Source organism: Emydura macquarii, unplaced genomic scaffold, assembly GCF_026122565.2.
Source record: "Emydura macquarii macquarii isolate MOO-44397 ecotype Brisbane River unplaced genomic scaffold, CSIRO-AGI_Emac_v2 contig_1363, whole genome shotgun sequence".
NCBI classification, from domain to species: Eukaryota; Metazoa; Chordata; order Testudines; family Chelidae; genus Emydura; species Emydura macquarii.
Genome location: NW_027131500.1, coordinates 14,588,200 through 14,611,208, shown reverse-complemented (window position 1 = coordinate 14,611,208; position 23,009 = coordinate 14,588,200). Strand labels below are relative to the sequence as shown.

The following is a 23,009-nucleotide window of genomic DNA, read 5'->3' as shown; positions in this document are numbered from 1 at the left end:
AAGTTATGGGCTCAATACAAGGATAACTGGATGAGCTTTAATGGCCTGTAATAACCAGATGATTAGACTTATGGCCTTAAACTCTATGAAACAAGTAATCTATTTAAGGTTCAGATTTCATTTCCATTACAAACAAACTTTCCACACGCACAGTGACTAGTATCTTTGAAAAAAATAAATTCCACTTCCAAGTCTGTATATGTGGTCTGTGAGCAGAGGACCAAATACTTGCTTAAATGTGAGGTGTTCTGTAGGAGACATTTTGGAGATACAGATTTAGAAGAATTTATAAAACGTGATCAGGGTGGATACAGATTTTTTTTACTTGATCTAATTTAAATTAAGTACATTTTTCTTTTTAAAGTAGGTGTATTTAAAATTAAATTTGAAATTAGGGCAATCTATTAAGGCCTAAAATTACTACAATCTATTCAAAAATTAAATTTCCTAACCCAAAAAGTGTTTCATTCAACATGGGAAAATTCTATATTAGACCTCATTTTGACAATAAAGAGTTATTTATGTCTATTAAGAACAAAAAGAACCCTAATAATAGTATTGCTCCATTACTAGATGGAAGTGGTAGATGTACCAATAATAATGCAGAAATAGCAGATGCGTTCAATAAATAGAATAGAAATATTTTGGGGAAAAAGCCAGATGATGTAGTCATATCATGAGATGACGACACACTTTCCATTCCACTAGTCTCTCAGGAGGATGTTAAACATCAGCTACTAAATTAGACAATTTTAAATCATCAGGTCTGGATAACTTGCATCCAAGAGTTGGCTAGGGAGCTTGCTAGATTATTAATGTTAATTTTAATTTTTAATAAATCTTAGAACAATGGGAAAGTGCCAGATGACTGGAAGAAAGCTAATGCTGGGCCAATATTCTAAAAAATGGTACACAGGATGACTAGAGTAGTTATAGGCCTGTCAATCTATCATCAATTCTGGGAAAGATAATGGAACAGCTGACAGTTGGGTAATACAATTAATGACATTCTGCATGGTTTATGAAAAACATAGATCCTGTCAAAATAATATTTTTTATAATGAGATTACATGTTTAATAAAGATACTAGTGTGGATGTAATAGACAGACTTCTGTAAGGCATAGGATTTGGTATGGCACAACATTTTGATTAAAAAAACTAGAATGATATAAAATAGCACACATTAAATTAATTAAAAACTGGCTAACTGATAGGTTTTAAAATGCAGTTGTAAATGGGGAATCACTGAGTGGGTGTGTTTCCAATGGGGTCCACAGGGATCACTACTTGGCCTTATGCTATTTTTAACATTTTTCCCTCAATGACCACTTTATCATCACTGATAAAGTTTACAAAAGAGACAGATTGGAGGAGTAGTAAATAATTAAGAAGATAGGTCCCTGACACACAGCAATGAACTGGATAGCTTGGTAAACTGGGCACAAGCAAACAATGCATTTTAATAAGGCTAAATGTAAATATATACATCTAGGAACAAAGAATGTAGGCCATACTTACAAGATGGGTGACTGTGTTCTAGGAAGCAGTGACTCTGAAAAAGATTTGGGGTCATAGTGGATAATCATCTGAACATGAGCTCCCACAGTGCAATGCTGTAACGAAAAGGCTAATCTTATCTTTGGATGCATACACAGGAATCTCAAGTAAAAATAGAGATAATTTTTACCTCAGTATTTGACACTACTGCTGGAATATTATGTCCTGTTCTAATGTACACAATTCAAGAAAGATGTTAAATTGGAAAGGGTTCAGAAAAGAGCCATAAAAAAGATTAAAGGATTAGAAAACATGCCTTATAATGATAGACAAGGAACTCAATCTATTTAGTTTAACAAAGAAAAGGTTAAGGGGTGACTTGAATACAGTCTATATGAACATACACTGGAAACAAATATTTGATAATGGGCTCTTCAGTACAGCGGACAAAGATATAACAAGATCCAATAGCTGGAAATTGAAGCTAAGCAAATATAAGTGAGATTAACTAGCTATTGGAACAATTCATCAAGGATTGGGGGAGTCTCCATCACATGCAATTTTTAAATCAAGATTGGATTTTTTTTTTTTTTTTTAAGATATACTCTAATTCAAAGGTAATTGTTTTGGGGAAGGTCTAATTTCTTGTGTTATACAGGAGGCCAGACTAGAAGATCACAATAGTCTCTTCTGGCTTTGTACTCTATGAATTAAAATACTATTAAGATTGTTGCCAAAATTTTAAAAAGAGAGACAAACCACTGAACTGGTAGAAGTTACGGCCTAAGTCCTTGGCACCAGAATGTGCTGAAGTGCTAAACCAGCTTTTGACAGCCTTTTGCAGGTGCAGACAGAATATTTCTTCATTTCAGTGTATTCAACTAGTTTAGTTCAATGACTAATTCATTCAAAGTTTAAGAAACAAACTGGCACTTGAAAAAGCAGGAAAGTCTCTTTTCCTCTTCCAATCTATGAATAAAAAAAAGGTGTGAGAGGATGACATCTACTATTTCTAAATTGCGGAAGGACATGGTGACCAGAAACAATAAGTTTACATCACTAATTGCAGATACTTCTTTTGTTTAATAAATCAGCTAGTTTTAAATGCAAAACATATTTTGATAAACTTACTATTTTTTCTTATGTACCCAGCACATCTAAGGTAGTTTTATTTAACTATTCTAGATATATATAGTTTGTTTTTTTAAAAATTGAATTCCAATTTCCATCCAAATAGAGCTTGATACAAATCACAGGTAAAATTTCAGAGACACAAGGTGGGTGATAAAAGATAGTACCTGATCCTTCTGGTCTCTCTAATATCCTGGGAACAACACAGCTATAACTACACTGAGTAAAACTTTAGTTATCTAGTAAATAAGAAATGGATCACTCACCATTTTGTAACATATGTAACAAAATGTAAAAATTATGTATCTGAATGCATTACATTAAGCTATACAATTGCTTAAATAAATGTATATATCCTCCTGGTTAGCAAAAAGAAGTACCAAATTTAGTGTAAAGGCTATATTTGGTTACAAATTAACATGTTTTCATAGTTACCAACCAATGAGACAACCTTTCTTTAGGAAAATAACTAAAATGTACAAATGCAAAACTAGATTAAAATTCATTATGTAAATCAAGATTTTCTGATTGCTGATTTAAATCACTTTAGACTACTCTGAACACAGTTAATCCATTCTTTCCTATACATCAGTAGAACAGCTCATCCTAGAAACTTCAAATGAGACTTGAAACTTCTGTTACTTGTGGAAATCTTTGTGCTCTATATATTTTAGGGGACAAAACGGAGTTAATTCTATACTTATAGTAAATAAAATTTCAAATAAAATTAGAAGGATTAAAAAGCTAATGCAAGGAATAATGTTTGTTTACTATGCATAATAGGTACCTCTTCAACACATGCCATACTGCAATATTTAATTTTACCACAATATTTTATTTGTGGTATTCCCTGCTCTCAGAACAGAGACTTCAAATACCACAGTAAGTTGTAACTACCGTGGGCAGGGATTTTAGTTATTTCCTCACTAAAATAGTTAGTTATACCCACATTTAGCTGTATGGTAAAAACTGTAGTGCCTTAGCATAGGTGTGCGCAGCACATTACATTTGGGTGTGCACCTAGGGAATTTTCAGGCCACACTGGATTAAAATCGACTTACCCTCGCTGCCTTACTCTCCGCAGAAAAATCTCCAACCAAAAAACAAAGTTTAGCTGAAAAATTGCCAATCTGCTCTGCTCTAATTATGTCTCATTGGAGTGAAAGGGTATTATTGAGAGATTTTATTGCAAATCATCTATTCCAGCAGCTTTGTGATAAATTTGGAAATGTTAGCCTAAAACATACCCCTGCATAAGCTTGTAACTTTAGGATTCCCATCCCAAATATGAAATTACTAAAACTGGTACTGTATTCCAGTAAAAATGATTGAATGGGCCTTCACTAGGAATAAACATATAAATGAATGGCCTAATTTTCAGAGGTGCTTATGTGTGTAGTTTACATATCTGAAGTCAGGACATGATTTTTCCTTAAAATGAGGGAGACCAAATTCAAATCCTGCTCCAATGACTATTAGATTATTGAGACGGAAATTTGTCAGGTCAAACCTCAATGTTTAATTTGAATACAACTCAAGATTTTCTGACTTTCATTTGCTGGAAAAAATTGTTTTGAGTTCAACCTGAAATTTCTCTCTTTTTTTTTTTTTTTTTTTGAATTGCCAAAAAGAATGAAAAATCCATTATTCACTCTGCTCTGCTCAGAAGTAGCCTTTCAAAATTGTGTAAAAAATGGACTGGGAGTATATTGTAAATGCTACTTACAGTTCATCACTTAAAAAGGAATGTTTCAGCTATTTTAGAAAACTATTGCCTTCACATTGAAGAGTCGTTCCTTCTGAGCTACTGCACAAATCTGGTTTTTTTCCTGATTACCTGATGCTACTTTTCACATGTAAAAACATAAGAAAGCATTTTAAGATTATTTTCCAAGATGTGAAAAACATTACATCTTTCTCTAAAGATCTGCCTCTTTACTTTCTGAACATTTATGTCATGGTTTTATGTTCTTTTTATGACGCATCATGTTTTATATCTAACAATCCATTGCCACCACATTTTTTTTTTTGATGTAGCAGTACTGATCAAGCCATGTCCTAGGATAACTACACAGATCAGTGGTAGCTCTTAATCGCAACAAATAAATGCCTGACAATGTTAGCATCTAAAACCCTTTTTTCTGCAACCTAGTACTGAAAAAAACAAAGCTTATGAACCTTTCTGAAAAAGACAAGAAATGAGACACCACATTTCTGATTGTCTTAATTTATTCTTAGGCTTGGTCTACACTTACCTCGGCGATTTGGCGGCAGTCAATGCAAAGAACTTGTGTAACTCCTGTTGACTGCTGTGCTTCTCTTCTGCGCACCTTCTTCACTGCACTGCGCCGACAGAAACCGCGTTCCCATCAATGCAGCACTACACCACTAGAGGAGGTGATTTTAGTACATCGACTTTTGGATCGACTGAGCAGATCTTCACTGACCACTCAGTTAATCCAGATAAGTCGATCTGATGGTGGCGACTTTGCCGCCGTCAGTGTAGACATAGCCTCAATCATGTTTATTAGGGCAGTGTCTAATGGACCAGCAAAGAATTCGGCCCTATTATGCTAGGTACTATACAGACAATCATTGCCCCAAAGAGCTTACAACGTAAATAGAGAGGGAAGGGTGGGGAAAGGGGTATAACGCACAAGCAGAGTGAACTATGTGAGCACAGAAAACGTGCTAGTTCCATAGTTTTGTTTTTGGGTGGGTTTAGTTAGGAAGGGATAAGTTAAAATGCAAAGAAAAGTGAAGGGAGAGAGGATACTGAAAGGAAAAGGATGAGAGGAACATGGCAGAGAAGAAGGTAAGATGGGCACATGGAATGAGGCTGATGTAAAAAGACTATGAGGGAATAGGAGGGAGAGGGTTGGTGCAACCAGCCCCTCAGCAGAGGACAGAAAAAGTCTAGTCAAAACTGCAGAAAGTTTTCTGAATGTCTGGAGATCCTTGCTTTGGCTACTTCTGCAGCTGATCCTACTAGCTGGTTCCTTTTTGCAGTTTTTTCCCCTCAAAACCACAAATGACAGGGAGAGGGAATGCACCACCTGGGTCCTAGTTTCCCAAGTGTGCATGGGGAAGTTTCTTTTCACAGTTCTAAAGTTTTTGGGTACTGGAGAAGGGGTGGCACCAGGTAGGCCCCCAGTGCATCAGTAACTGCTTTGGGTGCTACCGCCAGCTGGAGTCTCTAGCTGATTCCTCTCTCCTACTTTCTCTCACAATGATTATTGCCTTAGAACTGTGCAGCCATGCAAGAGTACACAAAAAATGTATTTATGTTCTGGCAAACACATTTTTTTAAACCAAGATCCCAACTATGAACGAATGCATAGCCATACTCTGCTTTCAAGACAAATGGCAAGTAGACCAAATGCACATAAACACCAGTGATTTCCAGGAGGTGCAGAATTAGAGTAAATATTGCCACTGGACAGAAGTCAGACAAGAAGCTTGTTAATTACATCAGTACTGCCCACCATATGTGTGAGCAGACAAGGGCACTTGTAAAATAGAGCCTCAGGTTAGCGGAAAACTTAAAAGAATGAGGAGACACTTGTGTATCAAAAACACAGATAAAGCTGATAACATACGACAATCAAAGGAACACACTGCCTATATGACATCTCAAGTCTAGTTAGATCATACTGATCAGGATACTCAGCCCCTGCCTGCCAGCACTAACTTGTGTGAAAGTCAGCATTCCTGGAAGTATATTTAAAATGTTCAATTTCTACCAACTGCTCACAGAAGAGAGAGGGAATGGAAAATATGTAAATCTTAAGTGTCTAATTTGCCATGGGTCATGGGACTGCCTATCACAAATGAATTCAGCACCTCAGACACAAAAAACTGATAAGTTCTGCTCCTCCATAGGTGTAATTCAAGGTGGGACACGATGTAGTAAGAAAGGTAAAACCAAAAATATTGTGAAACAAAAGATGAACCAGCACCTTTTGCTTGAAAGCTTAGTTCTATAACCAGATAGGGAATTCCCTACAAAAAAGAAACTCGCAATATTTTGTCATGCTACAATTTTAAAACCTATTTATTGAAATCTTCTGGAACATAAGTGACAGAAGGTAAAACATGTAACTCTTAAGTCTGTCAAGCTCTGTAGCTCAGTCAGTACAATGTTGTTTTACAATAATCATGAATATTAATCAACAAACTTGAAAATATTGAACTAACCCTAGGAGTGTGCTTTAACTTCGAAAACCAAAGACATTGAAGGCTTCTATATATCTAATCATTCTGTTGTGCCTAAATATTATGAAAGGGCCTTCAAATGACGTGATCTTACCTATTACTGTGTAGTGTAAGTTCATTAGTAATCGGAACAACAACAAAAGGCTAGAGGAAGTATTGTTTCTGAAAAGAGAAGAAAGAAACCTGTGGCTGAGGAAGAGTCTTTCCTACAATCAATTGAACCAGATCAGCAAGAGATGGGCTATTTAGCAGAGTTGTAAGGAGGTATTTGCCTTTCAGGTACAGATTTTGTTTTCTCTGTGGGGCAGGAGAAAAGAAAATGGGGAGACTGTAAAGCTGAGGAGGAGAGGTTACTTACCTTATGCAGTAACTGGAGTTCTTTGTGGTGTTCCCCCCCAGCGGGTGGACCACATACCTTTGATCAGAGATTTTGATCAGAGATGCAGTGCCTTTTTGACCTACACTTGTGTGCTACACCTCCTTGTGTCTGATACCTAGTATATATACACTTGTATGGGTGAACTGTCCTTGGTTCCTTCTCCAATGTGAAATCCCACAGATGAGAGACTGAAGCAGAGGGGAAGGAGGGCTAGTAGTGGAGCACCCATAGGGGAACATATCTGGAAGAACAAGGCAAGTAACCTTTCCTTTTAGTTGTGTCCTATAAACTTCACTTCAGGTGACTCCCAAGCAATATTTGTAGGAGAGCACTTTGGAGCCAGATGTAAGACTGGTGATAGAACTGTCGTGCCAACAGCAGCATCTGTCCTAGAGGTTGTACTAGGGCATAATGCTTTGAGAAAGTATGAACAGATGCCCAGCTTTGCAAATTCCAGTCACTGGTACATCTTTCACTAATGTCAGGGAGGTGGATTGAGATCTTGTGAAATGGGCTGTCACATTCTTAAAGGATGCTTAATGTTAGCAGCCTCTTAACAAGTAAGGATACAGCCCGGAAACCCATTGTGAAAGTCTTTGGGTGGAAATTGTAAGCCTTTTTGATATCTGCAAGTCTCAGAAACAAAGTCTCAGAGACACATCGTAGAATGGTTCTGTCCAAAAAAAAGGCTAACACCCAGGGTATGGAGGGTAGATTCCTGCCTAGAATGGTGAGGCTATGGAAAAAGCACAAGAAAGTGTATAACCTAGTTGATGTGGAAATTAGAGGATATTTGGAGTTAAAAATGTAAAACATGGTCATAAGGAAACCTTTCTCTAAAAGAAAACTGTAAAAGTGGGTCTGCCATTAATGCCCCCAGTTCTCCAACCCTGTGGATGGAAGTTATGGCTACCAAAATGCTTTTTTCTTAAATAAGTGTAGCATAGAGCAATCAGCTAGTGGCTCAGGTGGAGGTTTCATGAGGCAATTGAGGACTAAGTTCAAATCCAATGCAGAAGAGGGTTTCCTTATTTGTGGGAATAGGTTCATCAACTTTTCACAGTTCAGGGCAAATACACCTGTATTTCCCTAAGTGGTCTAGCAAGGGCACTCACTCTCAGGCTTCTAGATCTTCAGCCATTGCCCACATCACACTCCCTTATATCAGGCATTTCCAGACTTCACTGTTCCTGCCTTCACTGTGTTATTCCGAGCAGAGACAAGCTGCCCAAGCACAGCCACTTGCTCTCTCTTCAGAAACAGTTGGTGTTATATTTACCACATAGCTCTTTTTAGGCAAGCTTCTTTTATTCTTAAGGCACTACAAAGAAAACATGTTAAAAACAATAAAAGAACCTCTACACGTGCTAATACACTTAACCAGGGTTCACCCCAATCCTAACCTGGGCTCTGGCTAGAGAAGTCCTTCCAAACCCCACCCAAGGGATTTCCTTGTGATTTCAAATTCATCACAGCTTCAGCTCAGAACAAGGATATTCATAACATGCTTAGTCCATCCTTTATACTGTTCAGAGGTCTACAAGTGTTCCTGGAAACTCCAGAACAATTAGTAAACAATGGGTTTTCCTCCCCTGGGCATAGCTTCAAAGGGGTGGATTCAAAGCGGGTCATTTGAATTCTCCTTACATCCAGGTACTTCCTAGGAAATCCACTTTATACATATTGTTCCAAAAGGCCCTTTGAAGTTCCTAATACCTTCCAGCGATTGCATTAGCCAGTCTCTTAGAGAAATTACATACATACAATTCCATAACAACATATACAAAATTGCATTTTAATACAATGATCCCCCAAAGGTATTAAAGGTAATTCAATAAAGTTCAATTTTATTCATGATATTATAGGGAATTGTCAGTCACAGAACCTTTAAGGAACTTTGCCATTTTCAGGTGGGCAAATATGGACAATCCCTCCACTGAAGGCTGTAATTGCCGCTAAATGAATTTTGAGAGAACTCATAGAAAGACCTGACTTTAATTCCAATAAATAATCAAGAACAGTACCAGTGATGAAATCTCCTTCACTTTTGAAGGTTAGTAGGTCTACTGGAAACTTTTCTGCTTTGTAACAGGACCTTTTGAACCTCCATCAAACAGGAAACATCTATCCCTAAGAGTCATTAAGGAGCCAATCTTCAAGTCAAAGGATATCCGAATTGGGATGGAGAATACAATTGGAGCTCAGAGATAACAGATGAAAAATAGTCAGAAGTAACAGCAGATGGGTAGCAAGGCGAATCAAGTAAGGAGACCACACTTGTCTGGATCAAGTTAGTGCAATTAGAATAACTTTTGTCCTGTTTGGTTTTGTTCAGCACCATCAAAAATAGAGGTGTGTGTGGATATGTATAAGAGATGCTTTGTCCAAGGAATGAGAAGTGAGTCCCCTATGGAATGATGACCCAGACCACACCTCCCTCCCAAACAGAATTTCTTGCATTTTCTGTTGACAATGATTGCAAAGAGATACACTTCTGAGAACCCAAGTTAGAAAAATGTGTCTGAGAATCCAAGAATCAAGTTCACATTTGTAATCTTAGAAGAAGTGCCTGCTCAGATTGTTGGCCATGAGGTTTTGAATGCCTGGATAATAAGAGAGATTGTGATTGGCTATACAGTAGTTCCCTAATGAGGGGGAGGAAGTTGTGACTCAGACCCTATGTTTGTCAATTTTGTGCCAATGAGGGGGAGGAAGTTGTGACTCAGACCCCTTTTGTGCCAACTAGCTGAGGTATAGAGGGGATGTACAGGGGTCAGATATACACATATTAAGTTTACCAAAGGGTGGCATGCAAGGTCCCTACCCAAACCCAAGAGCCCACTGTTCATAATAATCATTGCAAAACATGTACTGATGTTTAAGGAGTTATGTATCAATACTGAAAATTATGCACTTAAGGTTTGTATGTGAGTTAAGGCAGGTCACCAGAATGTGATAAACATGAGCCCCAGGCTTCAAGTGCTGCCTATCCTGCTGGGAGTCTGCTCCAGTTAACAGTGGTCATTCTTGGTGCCTCTGCTATCAGGGAGACAGTGGTCACGTGTAAGATCTGCACATCTATAAAAACAGGGCAATTAAATTCAGGCTGCTCATGAGGAGCAAGCCCTGAGACCAGTCTCAGGTCCAGGCTCAAAGACCCCTCCTCCCACCCCATTGGCCTATGTAGGCCTAAAATTTAAATATTTATCATGGCTATGCTACAGAACTGCCATAAAACTTTCCAAAAAGTAATGCTAAAATAGATAATGTAGAATTATTAGCAAACAAGAGCTAAACTGCTTGTTAAGTGGAAATATGTTTGCATCTGACCTCTAGGTACAGCTGTATATATTTTCTTTTAATCACATCTGTGCTTGCTAAGTAAAATATGATTAGCTAAGCAACTTGAATCACAAGTTTATAGATTGTAATGTAAACCACAGGAAAGGGATAAGTAGATAAAACATCATAAAAAGGGGAAAAAAGGAAAGGCAGACATGATGGAATATAAACAATATCATACCCCAATCCATCTTATTTACTTGTAAACACCCCTCTGATGTTTCCCCCCGTATTCCTCTTGTCAATTTCACAGTCTCTTGATTAGCATTCGGCTCAGTCTGTAAAAAAGGCTTCAGTGTGAAGTGGACACTACATACATACAGCCAGAGGGGTAAGTGTCTCTTCCTTCCTAGATGACAGGAACCTGGCACATCACAGAAATGACAACTCCTGAATATAGCCACTCAAGTGGGGAAGGGGAGTGTGTGGAAGAGAGAAGGAAGAAAGAGGGAGTGTTTTTACTTCTATTCCATGTAAATATGGAAAATTGCTACTATTTCTTTATAGGTCTAAGAAATATATATCAGTTGCTTCCCAACACCAACACTTCCTTGTATTTTATATCTTCAGCTGGTAATGACCAACTTCCATATCTTGCTATAGGTATCCATGACCTCTATCTTGTCAAAGGAATCCTTTTTGAGTAGCAGCTTTATGGGTGCTTCACTTCAGTTGCGCATATGCCCTTGATAGATTTTCAGTAGCAGTGCCCATTCAATCTACACATATGCTTTACACCTTCTTGTGCCCTGTGCTGAGATATATAGAGCTATGTGGGAGAACTACTCTCGTTTCCTTTTCAACTATACTTTGGCCCGAGATGGATTATAAATTCTCTCTTTTAGCGCTTAGTAATAGTTCAGTTTAGTTTGCTTGTTTATCCAGTTTCATAAACTTAATACAATATTGTCCCAATAGATGCTGCATGCAGTTGCGATATCCATCACAGAACCCACTTTGAAAGGGGCATAATACTAGCCTTCAGAATCTGATGAAAGTAGTGAATTGTTTTTTCAACAAGTTGTACAGAAGCAATATTTTCAGTTAAGATTTGGCAACATGCAATATTTGCTTTTTTCCCCTCAAATATTTTTCTGGACTAATCATCTTGCTATCTATGCCAATATATCCTTATTTTCATCTCAAGAGCAAATATTTTCTCTTGTACCTCTATCAGATTGATATTTTATATAAATGCTAGTTCAAAAGTTGCTACAGAAACACATCTAGACAACTACAATGTAAAAATAATGTTTATTAATTCTTGGAATATTTCAAACTTACTGCATATTATCAAAGTTAAACCATTATTCAATATATTTCAAATTTTTAATGGTGGACTTATCAAAAGAAATACCACAGTCTTTGAATGTTTGATATGTGCTGCATAAGGCTGTAGCTATTTAGCATTAGAACTTTGGATCTGTTTTGTTCTTTTACATAATTTAAACTTCCTCATACAAAATGTAAATAGCAATCACAAAACACAAGTGGGTTTTTGTGGGTGGGGAAGCCACAGTTTTCCAGGATCTGCAGCTCATGGTAGTTTTAAGTCATGAAAATACTCATCTAACATTAAGGCCTAAACTGAGATGGATGACCATTTGGAGAAGCAGGCGGCGGAGGTGGGGGTGGAGGGAATGGTGGACAGTATATATTAAAGGGCATGTTGGGCCCTGCCCACATCATGTTTAGATTTGGGGGTGGAAATCTCATCTGATTACCAACAGGTCCAAATCCTGGAGGAGGAAAGGGATACTGCTGCATCATGGGATTTTCTTGTCTGTGAGGCTGTGGAAACACTGTAGATGCTTGATGTATCCTGTGATCTGAAGAGTAAAAGTGTGGAGGTCTTAGTTGTGGTCTTGAGAAGCTTGGATTAACAGACGGATGAGGAAATCTATCCCTTGAGAAACCAGGGTTAAACTCTCTGCCACGATATCCTCTTGAATAATTTGAAGTAGGCTGTTGTACAGGCTGATGTTGAACTCCATTATTCTCACCTTAAAAAATACGCACAGAATTATTTTTTTTTTTTTAAGTATTAATATTCAAATTTTGGAACTTGGACTATGTTTAAAACAACTTAGTTTAAAAGTCTCACAAAACGTGGTCTTCTCCCCACCTTCCAAAATCCAATACTTAAACAGTATTGGAATAAAAATATGTAACCTGCAATTAAATTCAAAACAAGAATATATTATGCTCAGTGGTTATCAGATGCTCATTGGTTTACCACTGTAGGGATACTCAAATTATGAACACAACACTCTAAGGTTTCCTTTACAATAAAATGTAAGAGTTTGTTTTGAGGAGAAAATATATAAAACTGAAGATGTAAAATTTGTGTTCTCATTCTGTGCGGGAGTTTTCAGATTTTAACTCCACTGAACACTGCTAAGATTACTGGTACTATATTTACCCAATTAGCATTGCCTGCAACGCTTATAAGCAAGCTGTCAAAAATCATTTTGCTCAGTTAAAAAGCCAAGAGATAGTATTTATGCAGTGTTGACCAACTATAGGCTAATTATATCACACATTATCAACGTGAATTATTGATACCACATATGCTTTAAGCACACAGTATCAATGTAACTTTATATTGTATATATATTTCAAGCAATAATATGGCCTGTTTAGGCCTTTGTCTTTTTATAATCCTGTTCAGTTATGTTAAGCATACCATAACATTTTACAAAGTTGAAGTCAGCTTTGGCATTAGAACATAAAAAATGTGCCAAAGGCAAAATACATTAATGTTCTGTCCCAGTACAAGCTAAGGAGGTACCTTCATGAACCAGTATCTGGAATATTAGTATCCAAAACAAAGATAAAGACTGAACAGAACAACAAGTTTAAGAACTGGGACAAACTGGCCGGTTGGATTTTAGTGATGTGTAAAAGGTTTTGTAATCTGTACTATCTTTATAGGATGATTAACACTCCTAGTTAAATGTGTAACTTTGCAAGCACACCTTCTGTGTATGGTGAACTTAACACCGCACAAGATGGCTTTGCTGCAACTAGTATCCTCTCTTCCTGTACTATACTATTATTGAATTTTAGCAATAAACCTGACTGACATTTGTTATTTGTTCTCTTCAATATATTTCATACCAAACAAAAGAGTGGTCAAGCAACTGATTATACAATTTATCAATAGCTGTATGACAATCTTGATTTCATCATCTACATGGGTGATGTAAGGTAGTGTCAAATGTTATCCCCAATATTAACTCTAATTATTTAGTTTATTAGAGTAAGCACATAAGAGGCTTAATCAGGATCTTGATTTTATTAGAACAAAAAACAAGCTATGGAGCCCTTAATTAAAAGATATTTTGACTCACTGTGCAAGATCATTTAAGCTTAAATGGCATGTACATTTAAAAAACAAACAAACAAACAACTTAGTTTATCATTCCACTGAAAGGAAAATTATCAGAATGTCTGTGGTCATAAAATATTCAGAAGATTCATTTTTATTCACATTCCCTCTGTTATAATAACTGAGCCTACAAGTTAATTATGAGCTCAACTATAAAAAAGTGAGTAAGTTCATAAGAGGTTACAATCTATAACAACAAATGTTAATGGAAAAAGGTGCAGAAGCAAAACAGAAAGACTCAATTAGTCCCAGTAAAAATGCCTACTGGTATATGTCAAGGACTATGTTAAAATCATGCCTGGTAAACAAGAAAAGTGTAGAACCGAAAATCAATAGACCAAAATTGATGTGTCGGAAACTAGGCCTAATAATTGATGAACAAAAATAATGAAAGAATGGACTATTCCATCCAAACCTCCCTGTCGGGGTCATTAAAAAAAAAAAAAACCACAAGACTTTTGAAAAAAAAATAGCAGAAGCAGCAGCTGATTGCCAACAGCTACTGAAGCAAGCTTCCCCCTCATGGCTGCTGTCCCCACCATCTCCTGGAACCTCAGGACTTCTTTATCCTGAACCTGAAAGATGTCTTAGACTGTGACAGAGAGAGGGAACTAGATGACATCACTACCTCCACCAGTTCCAGTTGAATCCTGAATACCTTCTATGATGTTAGATTTTGTCAACCACTTGACGCTCCCGTGGGTCCTTTTCCTTCCCCACTTTACTTCTCTTTCCTATCCCTCTCCTTTTGCCTTCTGTTTAATAAAAGGCTGGTTTAGCTAGCCAAGATTACATATTTTATAACACAGCTATAAGCCAGAGACCAGAAAGAAGCACCTAAAAGTAATGCCCTGAACAGTCCAATGTTGGTACAAGTTTGTCAGGTCTTGGAGTGGCTGATAAGACTGTGTGCTGTGTTTTTCCAGAGGTGAGGTTGCAAGTGAAAGTCAATACCAGGCACAAACGCTGCATTTTCTATTTTTGCTGTTCTTCTCTCCCCTTTCACGTTTGTCTTATATCATCTTAGGAAACAAGATTGGACTTTAACAGCTCCTGCCTATCTACAACTAACTACTCTTTTTTCCAAAAAGGACAGCTATTACTATCTTTGATACCATCTAAAAGACTGTCAAACAAGAGTTTTTGTCCTTCTAAAAATTCTCTTCAGCTCAAGGGAAAGAGAACTAGAGATGTAGTTAAAATGAAACCTTATTTAGTACTTTACATTTTCAATGTTTTAATTTTTTTCCTTCTTTTCTGTATCTTTAATATAAGGTTAATAGGATTTTTAATGGTGTTTGCCATGGCACTAAGCAGGCTAAGGTCTCTGTATACCAAACGCTGAATCTGATTTTAAAAGATTAATGTTGAATAGTAACACCTTTGACTCTTTGGGCCCGTTTATTCAATCTAAATTAGTATACCACCAATCACCATTCTATAGCTTGTGCACAGACATGCAAACTTAATATTAAGTGTATATATATAATCTTTCAGACAATACAATAGATCAGCAAAGTAAAAATTTTAGTTCACAATAAAGTTGTCATTTAATCTGTAAATATTTAAGCTCATCTGATAGCAGTTCTTTGTTCCAATTTAGTGGGTATGTTTGTATTTGGCTTTCAGGCTCAAAACTCAAAAGAGAAAAACAATGCTGAACACCAGTAAATTCCAGGCTGCCACTGAACTAGCACATCAAGGACAACCCTTGCCCATGGTTTAAGGGTTAGACTTTTCTAAAAAACTCTTTGGTACACTTGTGAAATTTCAATGGATACATCAACATATAACAGATATTCCACTTTTCCAGTAAAGAAATTAGATTTAAAATGTCAGTTACACCACAATCCCTACCAGTCTATATATTCTTTAATAGATTATAACAGAAAAAGAAAGGAACTACTCTTTCCTTGATAATAGGTGTAAGTCAATATTCTTGCAAGGTTTAGAACAATCCACACTAAAGTTTAAAAGTATACAGGGTAGAAAACACTGCATAATACCATGATAAATATGTTTTAAAAGAGTCTGTGCATTCTCCTGACAAATATAAATTAAAATCTATCAATACCAAAATTGTAACATTCTGATTTAAATGACGAACTGAGTACTTCATCAAGATTAAATGTTTAATTTAGTAGGTAGGGTCTTCTGTCTCTTCTTAATGGCTCTGCACTGACGCAAAACTCTGCCCTTCTAGCCAAGGTGGTTGTGATGAAGCTCCATGCAATCTGTCAGTTTTGATATATATTGTCTACAATAGAATGCATCTAACGAAGTGGGTTTCTGCCCACGAAAGCTTATGCCCAAATAAATTTGTTCGTCTTTAAGGTACCACAGAACTCTCGTTTTTATTGTCTCGAAAGGGTCATTGAAGAGTCACTGCTACTTTTATGATAGTTTGTGGCAACTTTCTCCACTGTGTTCTCAGCTCCTGTCAGCTATGGAGTAAAGAACTGAATTCCATTGCTAACCATGCTTCAACAAGCCCCCTAGACCAGCATATTTACTTTTTCATTATTGCATAGTAGGTAAACTAACAATTTAGAATATTCATTATACATACTGCTGATACCTAATAAGTTATGTATAACTGCATTAAAAATGATCTTTTAACAAAAATATAATCTCCTCATAAAAAACTATTAATGCACTTATCTGTATCAAGCAGTCCAAATTCAAAGGATGTGCCCTCATGTGTTTTTAATTACAACTTTTAAAAGAATTGAAAGATTTCATAATGAATTGTACCGAAACTCCAATATTAAACCAGTATGAAATTTAAAGAAATATCTATCACTCTGCTTTTCAGACTTGGTTTGAGAAGTTGAGGTTAAGCCATTTATTTTCTCTACAGTATTTACTCACTTGATTCATTCATTTCTGATTTGAGTTTCTTTCTTTCTTGATTCTGAGGTTTCTTTTTCTTCTGAGATTTTGTCTGCCTCTCCATTTCATCATCACTGAAATCTAAGGCCTTAGAAAAGTACAAAAAGATAGAAAAATTATCAAAAATCTGTTATACATTTAAAAGTAAAACATTTTAAGTTTTAGAACACTTTACAGAAGTCCTCTGGAAAACAGTGTGATCAAGTAATTACAGACTATCATAATACATATGCACAATAGATCTAAATTAAGGCTGCACAGACAGCCTTAATTCTATAATTACTTAACTTCTGAATGTTTGGCTTTGCAATGGTAATGTTCTTTTAACTTAGTTTTTTGGATGGAATAACTAACTATATATATGTATATAAACATACATGTAGTATTGTTAATAGCTACTGGATGCTGCCTGCAATGTGTTTTTACTCATTAGAACAGTGGTTCCCAATCTTGGGGTCGTAATGATAAAAAATGGGGTCACAAAGATGCTCAACAATGTCATTCAAGATTTTATTTTTTCACTTGGTATGTTTCAGTAAAACCGATAATCAGTCTATTTAACAAATGTTTTCAATACATTTACAATACCACTTATAAATCTGATCACTGTTTAATCAATGAATACGCTTTCTGTTTATAAACATGCAACTTGTACATGGCAATTATTTCTTCACCATGACACTTGCAGCTCCAATGCAAGACCTGTACATTACAGGAAGCTGATGAAAAATTAGAATGTTCATACTGGCTAAGTGAAATACGTCATACACCCCAGAGAAATTTAACATGGATTCTTTTCTCCGAAAAGTTTCTGCTTCGGGCTCGAGGAATAAAATTAATGACAAAGATGATCCCGGGAACCGAAATAAATGCAAGACACGAAAGCGTAAGTTTGACGAATTCTTCATTGAATTTGGATTTACAAGAATGGAAGTGAAAGGGGAAGAAAGGCCACTGTGTTTTGTGCCAGGCTGTTTTGTCTGCAGAGAGCATGAAACCAAATAAACTTAAACGTCACCTGAGTTCACAACATGGGGAACATGAAGGAAAGCCAAGGTCATTTTTTGAACAATATGAAAAGGAATTGTCTTCCCAGAAATTAATATTCAAAACCGCTATATCAGTGTTGGTGCAGTCCCAGAGGGCCTCTTTGAAGTGAGTTATCACATTACTCAGTGCAAGAAACCTCACAGAACTGGAGAAATGTTAGTGTTGCCCTCTGCAATTGATGTGGTCAGAATTATGCTTGGGGAAAATGCAGCAAAAACTTAAAACAATACCGCTCTCTAATACTACGGTCAAGCACAGCGTAGAAGCAATTGCTGCAAATCAAGAAGAAAATCTGATGAAATGCCTGCAGCAAACAGAGGCATTTGCTCTTCAGGTCGATGTAAGCACTGAGAGAAGTGATGCACATTTCTCAGCCTACATGCGCTACATCTGGGAAGGAGACATTTTGGGGGATATACTTTTTTGCAAGCTTCTCCCCAAAAATAAAAGGGCAGAAGAAATGTTTGATGTGCCCCAGGATTACATGCAGGAGAAAACAATCCCTTGGGATAAATTGGTGGGATTTTACACTGATGGAGCACCAAGTGTGGCTGGGTGCAAAGCAGGCTTGCGTGCCATGGTAAAGAATTTTGGACCTGCTGCAGTATGAACACACTGCCTCATCCACAGAGAACAGCTGGCTTCAAAGAAACTGAGTAAGGAACTGAGCAATGTTTTACAAAATGTCACTTCAATTGTGAATTTTATTAAGGCTCGACCACTACACGCTCATCTCTTTGCCCAGTTGTGTGATGAAATGGAGTCCCAGTATGATGCTCTGCAGTTTCACACTGAGGTTCTGTGGCTCTCACAAGGAAAAGTCCTTGAACGATTTTTTGAACTCAAAGATGCATACATGGTTGAATGAACAAACAAGAATTTGTGAACTTCCTTTCTGATAACGACCAGATGTGTCTTGCTGGCATACCTGAGTGACATCTTTATAAAGCTAAATGATCTAAATGCCAGTCTTCAAGGCAAAAAACACATACATTCTTATGCTGAGAAATCGTATCAATGAATTTTTGAAAAAAATCACTTTCTGGGGACAAAACCTCATCAAGAGGAACTATGAGTCGTTCCCTCAGTTGTCCGCTTTCCTGGCTTAGAACAATGGAATTGAGACTTCTACATAGGTGATGACTGCCCATCTTCAACAACTTGAGGAGCAGTTTGAGACATTCTTTGCAGACATCCCAGAAACATCCGTAATGGACTGGTGCATAGCCCAATTCTGTGTCAGCCTGATGCGATGAATCTGCCGTCAAATGAAGTCAAACAGCTCATCAAACTGTCCTGCAATCGGAGTCTACGATCTTTATTTTCTTAACTAGCTATAGCTGACTTCTGGTTCAGTGTGAAATCCTGCTCTGTTGAAACATGCCCTCAAGATACTTGTGCCCTTTGCCACAACTTACTTGTGTTAAGCAGGATTCAGTACCCTAGTTTCCATCAAGACATGTTATCACTCTACTTTGGACATTGCACACCGCAGCTCTGAAGTAATGTCTACCACTTTGGCAAATTGCGTCGGGACTTTCAGGCCCAAGTGTCACACTAGTTCAGGTATTTAATAATAATAAAGTTTTTAAATATGACCTGGCACGAAAAATTCAAAGAAAATGTTATTCTGCTAAATATTTCTACACTAGGTGGTCAGTTTAACGTTCTGAGCTTCTTCTGTTTGTCGTTTAAGACTATAGTCAGAATTAGTTATTTGCATTGATAAATTAATGCATATATAGACTATATTTATTTTCCCTGACGCATTGTTGAAAATGGAATGGCACTTATTGTTTTTCTTGTTAAAAGAAAATGTGATATTTTTTTGCTTCATTTTTAGTGGCAGTTTAGAGGCAGTTGTAATAAGCAAGCATAGCAATAACTGTAATGGCTAATTTCCTTTATAATTTTTGAGGATTACACACTTAAATCTCAATTTAGCAACCATGAAATCTAGGGTTGTTTAATAATATGACCACACAGTAAATATAATCCATAGTTAAAGCAAAAGTAATAAATGTCAGATAAATGAATTTAGTAGCTATTTTAGGCTTTGTATTCAATGTTGTATTTTTTATTTAAAAAACATTGAAATGATTTGAAATGTTTTAAATGAAAAATATAAATACCATAAGCATTGCAATGCCATGACTTGTCTGCTGGGGAAGCCAAAGTTTTCAGTGTTTAAATGGGGTCACGCTGAGTAAAAGGTTGGGAACCCCTGCATTAGAAGCTAACTGGTTAAGCCTGTTTGTCACACAGCAAGTAATTCCTCATCCAAAAGTTTGAACTGGCTAGAAAACCCTCTGCAGCATGTTGGGAGCAAAGGTATATTTAGGCCTGATAGAAGTCTTTTGCAAATTTTAAGAATTTGTCTGATAACATTTAACAGAATAAGCGTAAGTAGAACTGCACATGTAAGAAATTGCACAGTAATCAAGTTGTGAGAAAAAACAGATAAAGTAACTAAAAAGCTAGAAAAGACTGGCTTGAACGAACACTAAACTTGTGCTGATGGAGGAAGAAATGAGAGACTAATACATATGTATAAGAAAAGATAAGTTATAAAAAAAGTTTGTGTAACATAGGGAGGTTGTCACTGTATTGTCCAGTGCTAGAGTCGATTGTGATTAGACTGTTTAGATGAGCTTCCTACTTGTAAGTAACTGATCACATGCTTAACATTTTGCCTTAATAAAGATTTCTTAGACCCATCTGCTGATTCAGTGAATCTCAATCTAAAAAAGCACATACCATAAATTCCTCATATCAGAGGATGGAGAAATAACATTAATTTTCCTCTTTTCTTCCCTCAGCCCAACAAATTCCCAGCTACTAAACAGAAATACTGATGAAAAATAAAAGACACTTTGGCCCAGATTTTAAAGGTATTTAGGCACCTAACTCCCACCAAAAATCAATGGGAGTTATGCACCTAAATGTTTTTAAAAATCTGAGCCTTCTAATTATTCAGCTGCCTAGAGGCTGTAGTGAGAAATTAACCATTTACACAGAGGACAGAGTGCTTGTTAAGTACTCATTATAACAAGTCAAGTTTGAAAAATAATTCAATACATAAAGTAATTTTTTTTGTGAATAGTGCTAATCAACAGCAGGAAACAACAATACATTTTAACTCACTGCCTTCTGTTTTAATTCGTTATCCACTATTACAAATATAATATATACACCTTTTATACAACAGAAGTTTCACAACAATGGTAAATTTTAAACCAGGTTGCTGAAGGCTGGAGTAATAGAAGGAAAACTCTTCTTTCTTTTAAAGAATGTTGATCTTTAAAGACCATTTGCCATCGTTATAATGCATTCAATACTACTACATCATTTGTGTTGATTCAGCTTGGTTTTGCACTTAGAATTCTGACTAACACAATTCATTTAAGATCAATATTACTCAGAAAAAAGCCACAGTATGCACCCACACACTATAACAGTCTTGTAGTATAATTAGTTCTTTGAGAACTTGCTCCCTTGTTTTGGGCTTTAAAAAAACCTAACGTCAAAATTATTTTGCTGCTATACTAAAAACCTATATTAGTAAGGGTAGAAAAACAAAGCAGGCACAAGTTTCCATTAAAAGCAACAAGCTAAAACACTGCTTGGATTTAAAAATCGTTAAAAAGATAACACAGAACAGCAAATAGCTATATTCAAAATTCATTCATTACATTCATAAGTGAACCATAAAAGTCATGAAGGATATCCCAACGTAATGTTTATTATTGAAGAAGCCTTTCAGCAACTTTTTTCAGTCATGATTTTTCAAAGACCTTGTACAAACAAACCTTTTTTCTCCTCCTCCAACAACTAAGGCAGTTCCTGTGGCTACCTGATTTTTTTTCACTTAATGCTCTGTAAAAACAACCTTCTTGAAGAGCTGCAATGACCTCCCCTTCGCATTGCAGCAAATTAACCAACCTCAGTTTGCTAGAAAAAGCTGTGTGGCTTAACTGAGTAGATATCCTCATGTGACCCCAAAGATGTGGGGGGACCACGAGATGGGACAACTGAGTTTATGATTAATCCAGACCTAACTGAAAATTACAAACTTGGCAGTAAAGCCATGTTAAGTCCATATGTTAAAGGAAGAACAAGGAAAAGAGGTCTGAAATGGGTTGACCTAAGTGTGGAGAATGGGAGTTGGGCACCTCAGTGCTTTTGAAAATCTTATCAGACACCCCTCTGAATATCTAGGCACCTAAATAGCTGAAAAATCAGAGTTTAGCTAACTAGAATATGGTTTAATACTAGAAATTAAAGGAGTATTGGATCATAACTCCACAAAAGTCACTCTGGGCAAAAAAGAAGGTCCTTCATCCACAGCTGGCTATGTAAAACTGCTAGTGACCTCTTTATAACCGCTATTGTGAGAGAGCTCTTGTACAGCACCAGCAAACCCTGTTTTTTGAAGGCTATTCCAAAGCTCAAATGATGTGGAGGAGGGAGGGGAATGAGGCTCATTCCACAAATAGGAATGTCAGGGCAATGCTCTCAGAGAAGAACTACTGCTGGGTAACTCCACCAGCTTGTTTCAGGAATCAGTCTCCAGAAACAAGGTACTTATAACTGGAGTTCTTTGAGATGGCTCTGCATATTCACTTATGAGTATTGTGCTCCCTAGTGGTGCCTAGTGGAATGAGATCATACCGTTGCAGGTACAGGAATTTTTGCTAATTTTTAACATTCGATACTATATTTTTAATCCACCTAGACATCGTCTAAGAAAAACTATAGCCCATGTGATTCTTAGCATAAAACACGAATAATCTAGATGACTGTCGAAACTTTAGTTCTATCTCAATATGTAAGAGCTTTTATATCCAAAGTATGTAAAACTGATTCACTCTTATTAAGTATGCAGAAAAGATATCATCAAATTAATTGTCTGACTGATGTGAAAATCAGAAGCCACTTTTGGGAAAAAACCAGGCATAAGAACCACCTTATATTGATGAAAAGATGTAAAAGGTGGATCAGCCATTAAGGTATTTAATTCACTCACCTTTTTGGCTGCTGTTATGACACTAATGAACCCCATGTTAACAGATAGAAAACAAGGAACACTCACCCAAGGCTTCAAAAGGCGG

At 36.6% G+C, this 23,009-nt stretch overlaps 1 protein-coding gene across 1 annotated transcript in view; it reads right to left on the bottom strand.

Annotated features, from left to right (window-relative positions):
- Positions 1 to 11,800: 11,800 nt before the first annotated feature.
- NAF1 (nuclear assembly factor 1 ribonucleoprotein) overlaps positions 11,801 to 23,009 on the bottom strand; it is a 60,371-nt gene continuing 49,162 nt past the window's right edge. Inside the window, exons 7-8 of the mRNA XM_067551802.1 lie at positions 16,828 to 16,936; positions 11,801 to 12,568 (exon numbers count right to left, since the gene is read on the bottom strand). Coding sequence (XP_067407903.1) covers positions 12,141 to 12,568; positions 16,828 to 16,936 — 537 coding nt within the window. The 3' untranslated portion in view covers positions 11,801 to 12,140. The remainder of the gene's footprint in view (positions 12,569 to 16,827; positions 16,937 to 23,009) is intronic.